Source organism: Tiliqua scincoides, chromosome 10, assembly GCF_035046505.1.
Source record: "Tiliqua scincoides isolate rTilSci1 chromosome 10, rTilSci1.hap2, whole genome shotgun sequence".
Classification (NCBI taxonomy): Eukaryota; Metazoa; Chordata; class Lepidosauria; order Squamata; family Scincidae; genus Tiliqua; species Tiliqua scincoides.
The window spans coordinates 7041415-7058334 of NC_089830.1; the positions used below are offsets into that span (position 1 = coordinate 7041415).

The 16920-nt window shown below is 46.9% G+C and overlaps 1 protein-coding gene across 1 annotated transcript in view; it reads right to left on the reverse strand.

Annotated features, from left to right (window-relative positions):
• Nucleotides 1-6362: 6362 nt before the first annotated feature.
• TRIT1 (tRNA isopentenyltransferase 1) overlaps nt 6363-16920 on the reverse strand; it is a 28578-nt gene continuing 18020 nt past the window's right edge. The window contains exons 6-11 of the mRNA XM_066638498.1: nt 15500-15611; nt 15147-15259; nt 13877-13954; nt 10024-10133; nt 9043-9160; nt 6363-6902 (exon numbers count right to left, since the gene is read on the reverse strand). Of these exons, the coding sequence (XP_066494595.1) occupies nt 6757-6902; nt 9043-9160; nt 10024-10133; nt 13877-13954; nt 15147-15259; nt 15500-15611 (677 nt within the window). The 3' untranslated portion in view covers nt 6363-6756. The remainder of the gene's footprint in view (nt 6903-9042; nt 9161-10023; nt 10134-13876; nt 13955-15146; nt 15260-15499; nt 15612-16920) is intronic.

A 16920-nucleotide genomic window follows, 5' to 3' on the forward strand; every position in this document is an offset into this window, starting at 1 on the left:
AACTCACAACTGACCAATGAGACTGATTGTTCCAAGAGCCAATGGGGTGTTGTTGTGACACAGTAGTGACCCAATAAAGTGTTAGTAGAACTCATTTCCATGTATCAGAGGTCAGACTAGAACTCTTATTCAGTGGTGTATCATCAGGTCGGCCATTTTTTTTTGTTACTGATTTGTTGGGTGACCTGTACTGTATTATATGTAAGTACTTAAGTAAGGGCACAATCCTAACCCACTTTCCAGCACTGGCATAGCTGTTCCAGTGGGGAATGTGCAGCATCTTGCAGTTGGGGGACACTCATGGAGGCCTCCTCAAGGTAGGGCAATGTTTGTTCCCTTACCTTGGAGCTGCACCGCCCTTATGTCGGTGCTGGAAAGTGGGTTAGGATTGCGCCCTAAGTAAATAAATGTTAATAGGTGTTATACCAACCCTAGTGATGCCACACTATTGCTTGAGGGAACTGCCTCAGTTTGCCTCATGGACAGGCTATCCTCTGCAGGGAGCACTTTTTCCCCCCAATCCTGACACCAAGTTCTCACCCAAAGTGGTTTCATTATAAAGCTGTTAAAAAAATAATTGATTTCTGGTCAGGGCCAGTCTGTGTAGAAGAGATGAGGAATAAAGTGGTGGACTGCAGCATATTCTCCCCCCTCTGCATCTCCTGCTCTGTCCCTCTCTTCCTTTCCAAATCTGCACAGCAAGCGGGGCAGTGGCAGAGGTGGGAGGGTAGGTGGAGAAAGTGCCTGCCCCCTGCCAACCTGATTCAGGTGGTCTCATGAATGGGCCAGACCTGGACAATGTAACATTCTTCTCTCTCTCTCTAGCAAGCCCAAGCACCTGAGGCTGTCAGTTGTACACAAGAAATGTTTGAAAATAAATATCTAGATGGGGGAAAAAAGGGAGACAGAACAAGGACTAGGCCAATGGTATTATTGGTACTGAGTTGCCCACCCTCTACTAAACAGGGTTTCATCTCCTATATGTGTGTATTTAAATGGTATAGAAAGATCACCTGTCTAGAATAATAATGCTTGACATTTATATAGTACTTCCTGAGTGTGCAAAGTGCTTCACAAGTGTGTGCAAAGTGTGTGCACACTTCCTGAGTGTGCAAAGTGTGCAAAGTGCTTCACCAAGTCCTCACTTCAAGTTGTTTTAAGTCATTTCTTTTTAAAGTTGATGAGAAAAATATAGATTCGTGGTCAGGGCCAGAGTCTGTTTGGAATCTGCACATTCTCCCCATGACTGCGTGGGTTTTCTCCGGCCCAGAAAGCTCACATCTATTTCAGTGTTTCATATTAGAAATTTTTGGGGTCTTTATTTAGAAGTCTGGTGATGTTTTTGTGATCAGAAATATGCTGTAGGAACTTAACTCGTGTTTACTTACCACACTTAGCCAACAGTAAAATTGGTTTTGTGCTCAGTCATTCCACTTAAAAGTTGCCGTTTCCTAGAACCTATCAACAAGGGAAGACTTGCTGTACACGGAGTGTGGACAGTGGAGTGTGAAGCCACTCTGCACATGCTCAGAGAGACTCCATCTTCGTTTATTTCCATGTATATCCTCAGGTTGACCCTCAAAGCGCAATTCAAGTTCTCTCCCTCTTTGAAACTGTTTTTCCATGGAGAAAAGTTGCAGTTTGGATGGCTGGGTGTGTATGTACGATGGGGCTCTGACAAAAGACACAGGCAGAGCGGGGAGGGAGGGGTGGGCCTGCACTGTTTTCTAATCCCACTGTAATTAATGACCTTATCTTTGGCTCAAGCCACTTAGCTAAAGTGGCTGGTGGGGGGGCCTCCCAGAGCACAGATGGGAAGCCTGCATTTGTCTGTGGATTAGCTGAGGGCAGATGGAGCTAAGTGGCATTTTTCTCCCCCCACCCCATCACCACTTCCACATCATAGCAGCCTGAAAACTGAGAATCCACAACAAATTAAGGGGGAGGGGGAAGAATTTTTTTGATTCAGAACATTGTTCCCCTTGGTAGCTTTTTTCAAGGAGGACCAAGGCAGGAAGCCGTTAGGAACACCAAAGCCCTTCTAGTATAGCATGGCAAGTCTCCACCAGTGCCAGGTCAGGTGCCCGACTCAGGCACCTGCCTGTGTGGAAGGTGCCCCAAGAGGTCTTGCAATGCTGGGGCCATTTGCCTCTTTGACAGCAAGCCATTTTGCTGGGCTTCTTGAAAAACTGATCACTGTACAGTCAGATCATCTGTGTAAGGGGGAATATGATGGAGAGAAGTTTCTGTTCTTTAGCCCCTTGCCTCTCTCATCATGGAGGTTTCTTACTGAGTTAAGTAACTAATGAGTTCTTATTGAGTTAAGTAACTGAGTAACTAATAACCACAGAATCCTCTATCTGCCCTGCATTCATTTCCTACTTATCCCTTACTTTTCATTGTGATGTTTGCAATTGCTATAGCTGAGTTTTAATATGTTGTTTTATTCTTTGGCAAACCACTTGCTGGACCCTTGTGGCTCCTTGAAGGAATGGCACTTTCTGATACAAGCAGTGCTCCAATCATAAGCATACATATGTACAAAACACAGTCCCTTGTGGCAGTGGTGTTGCTAGGGGGTGTGGGCCACACTGGGTGATGTGCACGGGGTGGGGGGGGTGACATCTCTACTGGCCAAAATTTTTAAAATCTTGGTATTTTCAAATACCATCATGTTATATATCACTCAGTGTGTAATTTTATGCAGAATGCAATGAAACAAACTGTGTTGAAACATCCCTATTCAATCAAAAGTTATAGCCCAAAAACCAGCAGGGCAGGGCAATGGTAAATCACTAAGCTCAGTGCCCGGGGTGTTGTCCCACCCACTGCATGGAAGGAGGTCCATCGGGGACTGACACACAGGCCTCCTGCACCAGTTGACACAGACCCTCCTGCCGCCCCGGCCTTGTGGACTCATTCCCGGTAATGTCCAAGTGAAACATACGGTTATTTCTTTCAAAAATCTAACTCGTAGGACCAAGCCCACACCCCTCCCCAGAAACGCATTTTGCCCTTTCTGTACCACTCCATTTTTTGTACTCCTATTGCCTACTTCACAAGATTGTTGTGATACTGTCCACTGCGCAAGATTGAGGATAAAATGGGGGGGGGCGGATATATATGCTGCCCTGAGTGGGATTAAAAGGTAATTAATGAACTCTGCACTTTCAAGAATTTTTTTTCCTCCTTATTCCACTACTCACAGCACACAGCACACACCTCCCCCCCTCCCACTAATCCGATCATTTGCTGAAACATGAGAATCTGTACTGTCTATTTAGGTTGCCTAACACAGTTTACCTTCGAGGACTGCAGGGCATTCATGTGAGATGATTAGGGCTGTTCAGAATCCCATTTCAAAAAGCGTAGTCAGCTGATGGTTGTGGGGGGAGGCCCTGCTAATCTGGGGCCTCATTCACAAGAAGAAAAACGGAGGTTGGCTTGCAAACTGAACACTGCTCCCTCTCTCTCTCCCTCCTCAGCCTTCTGCCTGTACGCAGCAAAGGTCTCTGCTGGAAAGAATCAGCTCCAGACTGCCTGAGGCAGAAAATCCAAATGCTAGCCCCCCATTATTTAAGCCTGTTTTCAACATTGCTAGGGCCAAAGTTAATTACAAATTTGGCCCTAGTCAGTTGCAATGTTGAAAACATATCAGCTCCCCAAGTTAATTCAAAGGAGACCTGTGTTCCTCAAAACAGACAAAACAATGGTGTTTGGTTTCAGAACCCAGCTTCTGAAGTAACCATGGTTAGTCAACCATGGTCTGGACATCCCATGAAGCTGTGAATTGTTCAAAACAGAACATGGAGGCTTTCAGGCCCCTCCCTACGTGTCCAAAAGGAAGTGACCAAGGCAAGAGATCACTGAAAGTATGGAGGCTGGATGGCCATTGATTGAGGGACAGCCTGCATTGGCAGGGGGTTGGACTTGATAACCTTGAAGGTTCCTTCCAACTCTGATTTCTATTATTCTATGAAATTTTACTTCAGTATCTCCTTGGTCAGTTCTAGGTGATTTCCATCATGCCCCCTTTTGCTCTTCCTAATTCCTTTGTTTTGCTTTACCTCCAGCCCTGAGGGCACTTCCAGAAAAGTCTGGGATTGTTGCAGCTTGCTCTTGCACTCTTTACAGGCAGTTCAGACAACACCATCCTCCATCCATCATCCACCAGTACTTTCCCCAGTCTTTAAGCTGTCTCCTTCGATAATGGGGAAAATCTGTTTACAATTAGAGGTACAGCAGGTGTGGACTGTCACTAGCACTTCTGTTCTGTCTTTGTTTGAGAGGCAGCCTAGATAACACAGCAGCAACAGGAAAGATAAAGAGGGGAGGGTCAGTCTACTATGACTGCCAAATAGAAGGACCATTGCAATTCCATGTCACCGCAAGCAGTAAAACAGCAGTTGGGACTCGCAGGTGCTACAAAGTGCAGGTCTAGAAGCACCCTGAATTACAGTGCTGGAGCCCCTGGAAGCCTGCTACCCCCCAACTTTGTGACAGTTGAGTTGGTCCTAATAGAAGGTATAACCCTCCTTTGGTGTTTTTTTCCCCCCCAAATGGCCCCGCTATGATTTTTATGGTTTATAAGTGCCATGTTAATTAGCTCAGCAATGCCTCATCACAGTGCTAAATGCAATGTATCTTTAAAACAAAGCAAAAGCAGTAGGACACAATGCATTGTATCTAAGAGACATGGTCTTGAGGTTGAGCTGTCACCTTGTCTGGAAGAAAACTAAGCAGGAACAGTTTGGGTCTTGCCTTGGATGGGAGACCAGAAGCTGCTGGCTAGAGCTGAAGGAATGTGGATGGGCAAGAAAGAGATAACAGCCTGAGATGTGTTTTGCAGCTGCCAGTGGAGGCTTGGAAAACACAGGAGCTGTTGCACCCAGGGTGATGACTACACTGGAAGGGAAGCATCTGGAGAAATTGAAGTTCTCCCATAGAATATACGAGACTCACATCTACAAGAGTTCAAAAAAGGTGCTATATAAATACAGTAATAAATAAATAGAAGTTCAAGCTCCATTGAAGTGAATGAGAACTACCATGCTCTGCACAAGGCAATAGAAGGCTCGTGCAGAACTTAATGGCACCCCAAATCTTCAACTTTGCCTTATTAGTGCAAAGGCAACTGCTAAGTCCTAAAGTGCCCACCCAGTGGTGTACTTGCAGGGGGGCAAGGGGGACAAATTCCCCAGGCACCAAGTTGGGGAGGGAAGCGCCACCCCCAAGGGCTGGCAGAGTTTCCTGGCCCTCAGAATGCCTTCTAAGGCAGTGTTTCTCAAAAGGGACCCAGTAGGTGGGCCATGAGCCAATTTCAGGTGGCTCCCCATTCATTTCAATATTTTATTTTTAATCTATTAGACTTGATGGTCACATGGTCACATGGTATGTGACTGCACTTGGGGAAATGTACAGACCTGTACTTTTAACAAGCTACTATGTATATTCTTTTAACAATGATAGTCAATGGGACTTACTCCTAGGTAAGTGTGGGTAGGATTGCAGCCTAGGATTGCTAAAAATTTTCCTGTTAAAAATGTCACTTCCAGTCATGACATCACTTCCGGTGGATCCTGACAGATTCTCATTCTAAAAAGTGGGTCCCTGTGCTAAATGTGTGAGAATCACTGTTCTAAGGGAATAAAAATGCCACTTCCAGTTTCCTCCTTGAAACCGGAAGTGATTTTGGGGGGGCCCTACAGGGCTTTCTGAGAGTTGGGGAGGTAGCATGCTCCGGAATCTGCAATATTTACCGCGCTGCCCCCTTGTAACTATGCTACTGCCAAAGCTGACATTCTGCAGAAGGAGTCTGCAGAGCAGATGCCTGCACTCCTGCATGCAGGACCAATCCTAGGAATGCACCTTCACTCATCCCACTCCCCACTCGGACGCTTTGTGAAACTGAGCTGGCTCCCAAGAGCTTCTCCTTCCTTGGCCCCATTAAGCAATTCTCTGGCAGCCTCAGGAATGCCTGAAGCTTTTAAAAGCTACAAAAACCCACAGGGGAGGAATCTTATCACAGACCAAGACTTACTCCCTTTGCATCAAGAATCCCAGAGGGCTTGGCGGAGAGGGCGCCTGCAAATGGGGCTTGTTAATAAACCAACATGCAGACTGAAATGGGCAGATCACATAATATTTGCGGTACCATCCAGAACTTTCCCCATCTCAAGATTTGTGTAGTTACTTTAAAAAGAAAAATAAACTATCCTACACACCCTCTCAGTGCTAAACTGAGATACAACTAAATTACACCAGTGGTGGTTTTAAATGCAAGTAAAGTTGCTGTATGGTGAAAGGCTATTTCCCCCATTTTTTGCTTCTTTTGGAACTTGTTCTCACATCAGAGGCTCCTGCGATGCCTTGGCATCCTGTTTATTTTAATCAGCATCGTTATTTTAAAAAACAAACATAAAAACAGAAGTTAAAAAGGGAGATTGACAAAATTCACAGGGGGTTCAGTTGGTATCTTTCTTCTTTCCTGGAGTCAATGGACAGGGCCAGGCTGTTCCTAAGGCCAAGTGGTTGTGACAGGTAGACTGATGGGAGGACCTTTGCCTCTGTCAGCCTGCCTGCCTACACTCCTCCCCATTCTCCCACTTCCTGGATTTGAAAACAAAGAAGGGAACAGAAAAGGAAGTGTGGAGGAGAAGAGTGGGCTAGAGATCTGTGCCCCCTCAGCTGGTCACCAGACCCCAAAGTTCCTAGCAACAATTGGAAACAATGCAGCCACCACAGACAAGACTCTGTCTATGTTCCACAGACTTCCAAGTCCCTTGTCTCCTCTTCTGTGCTAGGCTCAGTGCTGCTACTGTGGTGCTTTGGGGGATGCGGCTCTGCAACCAGGTGTTGTCGTTTCTTCAGGTGGAAAAGGTGGGACTTAGATTTTAAGTGAGCTGCGGACGGGAGAAACATAGAAACACAATGGTTACTTGGAAAGCTGTTTTGGAAATCAAGCAGCATTGTTGTAAATAATGAGGGCTCAATCCCATCCAACTTTCCAGCACTGATGTAGCCGCAATGCAGCCCCAATGTAAGGGAACAAATGTCCCCTTACCTTGAGGAAGCTGACAGTGTCCCCCACCCAGAGCAGGATGCAGAACAACACCCCATTGGAATGGCTGCATCAGCACTGGAAAGTTGGATCAGACTGAACCCTGCATGCAATAATGTTTATAACACACACATGTACATTCTGTCTACCTGAATTAAGGTTTGCAGCTTTCAGGAATACAGCAAAATCTCTGTCATCTAAACATGTGTTACTCAATACACGCCCCTGAGCAAAATGGTGATCAGTAATTCCATCAGTTCCAAACTCATGAAAGTATATAGAAAAGCTAGTCATGACTATGAACCCAGCTACATATGTGATAGAATGGAGGGTCGAGTCCTGAGCTGACAGCAGCAACATCTCAGCTAGATCCACTGTGCGACAGCACCCTAGACCAGTGGTTCTCACACATTTAGCACTGGGACCCACTTTTTAGAATGAAAATCTGTCTGGACCCAACACAAGTGATGTCATGACCAAAGTGACATCAACAAGCAGGAAATTTTTTAACAATCCTAGGCTGCAATTCTACCCACACTTACCTAGGAGTAAGCCCCATTGACTATCCTTGTTAAAAGCATATACATAGTAGCCTGTTAAAAGTACAGGTCTGTAACATTTCTCCAAATGCAGCCACATGTGAAGGTAGCATCAAGTCAAATATATTAAAAATAAATATTGAAATGAATGGGGACCCACCTGAAATTGGCTTGCGACCCACCTAGTGGGTCTTGACCCACAGTTTGAGAAACACTGCCCTAGACCATTGTTGCTTCTGAAGGCAAGGGCACTCAGAGCAAGGCCCAAGATGACAACTGGAGCATCCATGAAACATGGGGCAGGTGGCCTTTAAGGTATCCAGGTCCCCAACCATTTAGGACTGAACTCTAAAGGTCGTGCTCACCAGAAAAAGGTGTCGTACCCCCATCTTACTTCCTGTGCACCAGTTTTCTACAAGCAGGGAGGGCCTTTCTGTTTTTAAGTAGAGGATCATTTAAGAATATTAGTTTGTTTTTTCTCTGTAAACCGCTTTGTGAACTTTCCATTGAAAAGTGGTATATAAATACTGCTAATAATAATAACAACAACATATTCCTCCACCTGGAGTCTGAAGTTGTACAGTCCATTCTACCATCTCATTCTGCCAGTGGTCTAGACCAGGGTTTAATTTGTTTTTCTAATAGGAAATAGGGGGAAGTGATGTTTCTAGCATGCTTCTAGCTCGGCTCATTTTAAAAAAAGACAAAATGGTGTCCAGTGATAACAGGAGTCATTGAAATCAAAAGCATGGAGGCCACCATGTTGTTCCCATAATGTATGGAGGCCACCAAATTTCTGCCAGAAGAAATCAAATGCATGGAGGTGGCCAACTTTAATTCCAGCTCGCAATTCAAACTGCTAGCATAGCAAGCATACTAGAATGTGAAAAAAGGATGCGATCCGAGTATGCTAGAAGGTGGAAAAAAAGCAGCTCTCCAGTTGGAGTCCTAGTCCATTTCCTGCAGTGTCAAGCAGCTAAGCAACAGTATTTCTCCTTCCACAAAGGAACATTACTTTGTCCCCAGAATTATTAGAGTCTCCTACAGGATGGGACTTTAACACAAAACCCAACCCTGCAGGCATCTGATTGCATTTCTTTTCAGAGCCATTTCCTGGTTCCCTTTGCCCAGGGAGGTAATGGCTTTTACTGTTTCATTGGAAGAAGGGGGGGGGGAGTGCGACAGGTTGGAAAAGGAAGCAAATGACAGATGGCAGCTGATGGCAATGGGGCTTCTTCTATCCACTCCCAGCTTGTAAAAGTGGCTGCTGTAGAAGAGCGTTGTAAACAATCCCCAGGAGATGATCACATGGCAAAGGTCAGCAAATCTTTTTTTTGGGGGGGGGGGGAGAGTCTTTGTTTCAGGAAACTGGGCCACCACTCTGCTCCTCTGCCCCACAAAAAAAGCCTTGTTTTTTAAACTTCTCCAAAGCACAATCCTTACCTTTCCATTCTCTGTCTCCAATGATGATTCTGCTGCACTGTTCACACGTATGCCAACTCCTCTTGTCCTCACTCTGCTCCTGCTCCAGCCTCATGGGCTCCACCAGCGGCTGCTTCCCCTTAGGAGGCAACAAAGAGTTTTAAAATTTGTTGGGAGGCAAAGGAGAATTTGGACGCTCTGCTCCTCAGTTCCTCTAAGAGCAACCAGGCACAAGAATTCTGTTCTTCGAAGGACAAACTGGCCTGTTCTTCCCCCAGCAAACCATCTCCAATCCCTGCAGATACCAAACATGTATCGTGCGGGGGGGGGGGAGCGCATGAATGAGCCATAAGGTACGATCCTAACCAGGTCCACTCAGAAGTAAGTTCTATTTTGTTCAGTGGAACTTACTCTCAGGAAAGTGTGGTTAGGATTGCAGCCATAGTTATTCTTTAGAGGTAAAGGGAGTGGACTCTGTATGTACACAAGATATGCCGACTCCTTTACCGCTACTAAAGGGAGCTGCGGAAAATTTTTGCAGAAGTATTTGACACATTTTTTTACGGGGCCCCAGGTGCACAGCCAAGGTCTGTAGAATCTTAGAAATATAAACAGACTGGAAATTATCAATTATAGAATGCAATGTATTCTATATATTTGCCATTTCAATTATCCACAGTTTATTAATCCCCGTCACACAAATGACACCTGCCAGTGATTGCAGCCTTCCAGTCACTGTCTCCTGTCATTTGCTCTTTGCTCACAGGAAGTGAGTTGGACGACTGAAAAGAACGTGACATATCATAGAGTCCATACAGCTTAGCGTTGTATTATTTTCAGCCTTCCAACTCACATCCTGTGAGTGCTTCCTGTTAGCATTTACAGACAGCAAAGTAGCCAGTGAGACACAGGAGAAAGCAACATATCTGCAATCACTGACAGATGTCATTTGTGTGATGGGTGGGAGGATTTTTGAACCGCTTTTTGTAGAGTTCACTCTACCTCAAGAAAGCTCTCCACAATCTGGAGGGCAGGCTGCAGGACTTGCTCTTCCCATCGAGAGAGATCAGAGACTTGCAAGCCATACACGGGGGGCACATTTGGTCCAGGACCTGGAAAGACCCACAAAAGAAAAGGCAACATTGGAGGGTTGGCAGCAACCAACACGGGAGGGTTCTTTGTCTGTCTGATAAAAGGGTGCGGACCTTCCTGATTCCCCCAACACCCCCCCCCCCAAAGCAAGAAGCAGCAGCAGGCTAGGACAAAGAAGAAAACCACCCCGCATTCCTGAATGGGCCCTTCAGCTCATGAAAAGGAAAGGTCAAGTGCCACTTCAAAAGGGGGCAGGGGAAAACCCCTACAGGTAAATGCAGAGTCACTCTGAGGTAGGGCTTCCTTAGGCCGCCAGTTATTCTGAGGCACCCATTTCAGGAATTCAGGTCACCTTCCAAGACGTCCACACTTTTAAGGAGCAAATCAGAGGTGGAAGGAGTCGCAAGCCGCAGGCCAGGTGAGGACACTCAATTTGCCTCTCATTCGTTATAGGATGACAAATTGGAACAGCCAGTCTGTGATGGGTGGAGGACTCAATGGACACAGAAAACTGCCTTTTACCTTAGTTAACTCAGCTCCCTATTGCCTGGTGGTGACTATCCAGGGTTTCATTTAGGGGTCTTTCTAAGCCCTACCTGGAGATGCCAGGAACTGAACCTGGTACCTTGTGCATGAAAAGCAGCTGCTCTGCCACTCACCTGTGGATGCCCCTGCCCAAGATACAAAAGCTACCTTATACCAAGCCAGACCACTGGTTCACCTAGCTCAGCATTTCACGTGCTGAATTATATACATTTCACGTGTATAATTATTTATATGCAGTGGGCCCTTAGTATACTTAGGGGGGTGGTTCCATACACCCCTGGGGATACCAAAATCCGTAGCAGTGGGCTAGGCACCAGTGACACAGACATTTACTAGGGGGCCGTGCTGGGCCCACCAGAGGTTGCATTAGGCCCCCCACCCCGTCTCCTCAGAAGGCCTCCTGGAAGTAACTTCTGGTTCACATCAACAACTTCCAGTTGGATCCAGGTGGTGGTCTGAGGCACCTCAGAGCACCTCCTAGATAAAACCGGAAGTTGCTGACGTGAACTGGAGGTTACAACTGATAGCATCCATCTGGCCCTTTGAGGTGTGGGTTCGGCATCCGTGGATGCTCAAATCCACAGGTGCTGAGCCTGTGGACAAGAAGGGCCCACTGTAGTGCTATAAATATGGATAACCTGAAGACAGGTCCCTGCCCCAAGGTGCTCACAGTCTAAATTAGACACAAGGGAGGAAAAGGAAGGGGGTGGTGGCTCCCTGGGTTTTCAAGTAGGGGGCCTCTCCTCTTCCTACTTGGAGATGCAGGAAACTTCCACAGGAAGCCACAGGAGGCTTCCCTGGTGCGTCCTGGAGACGGGAGAGGCTCCGTAAAATTGTGGTGAGTGGGAGGGGGCAGATTTTCGACTTGGGAGGCGGTATCTCACAGGGACGCCATTGCAGACCTTTGCCCCAGGTGCAGGGCTGGGGAAGTCCAACATGAGCTCAAGGTGGTGTGTCCTCAGAATTTTAGAAATGTGTTCTTTCCAAAGCTTTTATTATCATCAAAATGCCAAATTCTGCATCACCTTCTAAGTGCCGACAACCCGAGAGATCACATCCCTCCTGCCAAGCTCATGGCGCCAGCCCACGAGCAGCTCCCCCCATCCCTACCCCAATCTCAACAGAAGCTGCCAATCAGCAGCTAGTTCCTGTTCACAGGTGCAGGCACTCACCTGCCAGCTGGCTTGGTAAGTTCAACAGCAGCTGGGACAAAAGACCCTTCCGAGCAGCAATGTCCAAGCAGGTGACACCTCTTATTGCCCTGACCACAAAAACCCAACCCAGGCCACACCTGTGAGCCTGTGGTGGAAAGATGAACACAGTTGGCTGTGCACCTGGACTGGGAAAAGACCCAGCAACCAGTCCAAGAGCTTCTTTCTTTCCTTCTCGGGTTTCCCTGAGGCTGCCCAGCCCCCCTTCAACGCCTTCTCCTGACCCCACCAAGAACCTTTCAACAAGTGCTCGAAGCCCAGCTGCCAATCCTGGCTCCACTCCAAGCTGGGAACAAGACAGGGAAGTCCTGCTGGCTCTCTGCCAGAGCAGTCCATGCAGCTAGCTGGGGCAGAGCAGCTGTCAGCTGGGCTTTTCACTCCAGCAGGGCTCCACTGGCAAGAGGTGGGGAGCAAAGTGACAGGCAGAACTTCAGCGTAAACATCTCCCTGTATGGTAGCAACGGCAAAGGAGCAGGAATGAGAATTAACTGCACAAGGCAGGTCTTTATGCAGGGCCATGCATTTCATGGATGGTGTAGTGGTTTGGAAGCTGGACTTAAATCTGGAAGATCCAGGTTCAATCCCCACTCAGCCATGACACTTCCTGGGTGACCTTGGGCCAGGCACTCTCTCTCAGCCTCGCCTACCTCACAGGGTTGTTGTGAGGACAAAAAGAGGGCAGGAACTATGTACGCCACCCTGGTCTCCTTGGCAGAAGCATGGTATAAAAATGTGGAAAATAAAAACAGTAAGTAAAATAAGTTCTGGACCCAAATGTCACAATGGGCGTTCTTTCTCCCTCTGTTTCAAGAACATTGCAGCACACATATTGCCTTAACCACCTTATCTTACTTGTGATCTCACCACCCAAGAGGTTAATTGGTCAGGCCCAGCAGCTGAACCTTATGGGTGAGCAGGGAGATCCAGGAGATTCAAGCAGCCTTTGATCTGCACTTGGAAAGTTGATGCGGCCCGTGACTCTTTGGGAGAGTCCAGCATGAGTGGGAGAGGGGGAGAGAGCCTGGCAGTGGCTGCTCAGCAGTGAGGGGAAGACATGCTGGGGTCAACAGGGCCAGTCCACCCACGAGTCTATCTGATGGCAGGCACCTGCTGACTGCTCCTCCTGTCCCCTGGGTTTGAAAAGGAAGAGGAGAATGGAAGCGTGGAGGACAGAGCGGTGGGCAAGAGTAGAGATGCTCTAGTTCGCCTCTCCTTCATGCTTCTACAATGGGCCCTCCTTATCCGTGGGCTCAGCATCCATGGATTTGAGTATCCGCGGATGCCAAGTCCATGGTTGGAGGGCCTCAGAAGGCCTCTGGGATGTGACCAGAAGTCACTTTTCGCCAGAAGCACCAGTTTGCACCAGCAACTTCTGGTTGTGCCTGGAAGGTGTTCTGAGGTGTGGGGAGGCTGTGGCCTCCACACCCTTCAGAAGCTCCCAGACATGAGCAGAAGTCACCAACACAAACCAGAAGTGTCTTCCGGTCACATGCAAACTCTGGAGGCCCAGGTATAGCCCACAGTCCCTAGGTAAGTAACTGCAGTGTGCACTGCCCCCTCACATGGATTTCATTATCTGTGGAATTTGGGATCTTTGGGGAGTCCTAGAACTGATCTCCCACAAATACAAGGATCCACTGTACTTTGTTCTCCTCTCCCTTTTTGAATCCAGAAAGTAAGAGGAACATGGAGGCTAGGACATTTCCAGGTAAGGACACGGACAAGGACACGGACACACACTTGTTGCCCTGGCTCAGGAACCAGGAAGTCTTGGGCCAGACCTCCATGACACTATTATCATTGCACATTTCACAGAACCAGACTCCGACACTAAAATTCAGTCTCTGGGGCAAACCCCTGGTGAGCCTTGATTGCCCTTAAGACCTGACAGAAAAGAAGGATACAAGCCTCCCTGAAGCAGGAAAGTAAAGAGGAAGACAGTGTGCAGAAACTAAGCCAACAAGACTCCCAGTAAAGGGACATAGAATAGGACAAGGTGGACTTACGTCTTAGGAAGCGATTTCGGACCCACTTGTTTTGCTTCCGGGCATACCTCTTGGTAACCACCTTCAGGGCCTGAATTCCTGGAAGAATTATAGGGGGAAAAAGCTGTGGGTGCCAACCAGGAAGGCATGAGCAGCCAAGCAGGAAAAATGTTTGTGTGCTTATTGGAAGCACAAACACAACTAGGAGACATCAGAGTTCAGAAGATTTGGGGGGAGAAAAATGCCCTCTTTTCAGGCATCTTTTCAGAGGAGTGAAATGCTTACACTACCAATTTAAACTGTTTTCAAATCAGTTCCTGGTTTCCCAGGCCAGCCCATTCACGAGGACAACTAAAGCTGGGATGGTGGTGGGAGTACTCAGCTTCTTACTGGATTCCTAAAGGAAGCGGGGAATGAAGAGGAGGAGATGATGTAGCACAGTGGTTCCCAAACTGTACACTGTGGCAGCTAAGAATGCCACAGGATGGTTCTTCCTCCGGCTCCCCTGGGTGCCATCATCTTGGATTGCGCAAAATTGCATGAGATCCCGTGCAACTCAAGATGGCAGCACCCAGGAGAGCCAGGAAGAGGGGTGCTGCCATCTTGGATCAAATGATTCTTGTAAGATTTTGTAAAAATCATGCAACTTATTGCATGATCCAAGATGGCAGTGACCAGGAGAGCTGGGAAGAAGAAGCACGCTGTGACCCGGGTAAGTTGGGAATCACTGATGTAGCGTGTTGGAGATGTTCGAGTCCACCATTGTCTTCTCCTATGTCATTCTCCCCCCACCACTTTTTTCAAATTCAGGGAGGGGGAATGAAATGGTGTTGCAGCTGGGGAAGAATTTGGTATAGTCAAGTGCCAGGTCGTCTTGGGCTATCCTGGATGGTTCCCTTCAAAGGATCCTGGGAATTATCTGTTATAAATCTCATTCATTTTGTTGAAAACAACAGATTAGAGCCAAATTCTATAACGTTCCAGTGCTGGCACAGCCATGCCAATGGAGCATGTGCTGCATCCTGTGGTGGGTGGGAGGCAATGAGGGAGGCCTCCTCAAGGTAAGATAATATTTATTCCCTTACTTCGGGGCTGCACTGCAATTGCATTGGTACTGGAAAGTTGGATAGGATTGGGCCCTTAAGCAAAACTGCAGATGGGCAACAGTTCTATTCAACCCCAATAAACACATCCAAACCATGTGCTGATGAAAAACAGGCCTTTGTGTCTAAAGGTTGCCTATCAATGCAATCCACGTATGCTCTCTCTTTGGGTGCAAAAAGGTTCCTACCTTTCTCCAGGAGCTGGCTACTCATTTTCTCTGGGCACTTGCCCTCCGTGATTAGGAATTCGTGAAATTCCTTGAAGCCGATGGACTGGAAAATGCCATGCTCGTAATCTTGGCTAAGGGAGAAGGGAAAAAAGAAAGCAGCTTGATCTTTCCTCCATGCATGTGAGGAGGGGGGCTCAGGAGTCTGACAGAATAGTACAAACATCTCCATGCACACACAAGCCTGGAATCCAGAGCCGGCCAGTCCATTAGGCAACCGGCATGCTTGTCTCAGTTAATATTACACAGGCCTACAAAAAAAACAAGGATGTTTGAACAAATATATATTTGGAGTGCAATGGGGTGGTACTCGCCTGTTCTCAGCCACTTTCTCCTGGTTGTACCGCCGGTGGAAATCTCGCAGCTCCTCTAGCAGCCCAGCCCCAAGCATGGCATCCACACGTTCATCCAATCGCTTCTCCAGAACTGGAGACCCAAGTAAAGGAAGACATTAGACATGGCAAACTTAAATCCTGAAGCACACATGCAAGGAAGGGACAGAAGGTTTTCCGCATCTTAGAGACCTCCAAAAGGCACTTTCAGTTTTCGGTGAAAACCGGAAGTGCCTTTCGGAGGCCTCTAAGGCACCCACTCAAGGCGTCATACCCACAGCAGTGTACCCCCCTGCCCCCTTAGCTACGTTACTAATTAATCATTTCATATTTTGAGGATTTAGAATTTAAATAAAAATTAAAAAATACAGTTCCTGTCCCAAAGCATTTCAGATCTTCATTATAAAGATTTGCACAACACTTTTGAATATATGGACACTATACATGTATTATCTCAATGAAATCCTTACAAAAACCCATTAAGTACATATTATCATTCCCTTATTGCAGGTGGGGAAAACTGAGGGACAGAGGGAGCAGCTTGCCCAAGGCCACCAAGTGAATTTATGATGGAGGCGAGAATCTGAGCCAGGGAAATTCTGAGTCAAGTCTCAAATCTCTGAGTTACTGTGTTACACCAGCTCTCATTAAAATTAGAAACCTGCTATGAAAAAGAATATTAATATTTCTCAAGCTGGTTTTAGTGAATATTATAAAGTTTTAACTTTACAAAGAGCACAAGCACAAGAGCACCATCACTACCCAAACTAGAAACAGTGCTAAAGGGGAGAGAAGAGATTCCTACAAAGAAGACATAAGAACATAAGCAGAGCCCCACTGGATCAGGCCAACGGCCCATTTAATACAGCTTCCTGTATCTCACAGTGGCACACCAGATACCTTCTAGAAATCTGTCCAATCCCCTTTTAAAGGCATTTAGGCCAGATGCCATCATGACATCCTGCAGCAAGGAGTTCCACAGACTAATTACACATTGGGTAAAGAAATATTTTCTTTTGTCTGTCCTGATGACTCTCCCAACACTCAATTATAGTGGATGTCCCCTGGTTCAGTGTTGTGTGAGAAGGAAAAGAACAATCCTTTATCCACCCTAGCCATCCTCTGCATAATTCTGTATGTCTCAATCATGTCCCCCCTCAGGTGCCTTTTTTCTAGACTGAAGAGCCCCAAACACTGCAGCCTTTCTTCATAAGGGAGGTGCTCCAGTCCAGTAATCATTTTAGTCGCTCTCTTTTGCACCTTCTCCATTTCCACTATATCCTTTTTGAGATGCCGCGATCAGAATTGGATGCAATACTCCTGGCGTGGCCTTACCACCGATTTATACAATGGCAATATAATGTTGTTTTTATTCTCAATACCTTTTTCTAACGATCCCAAAT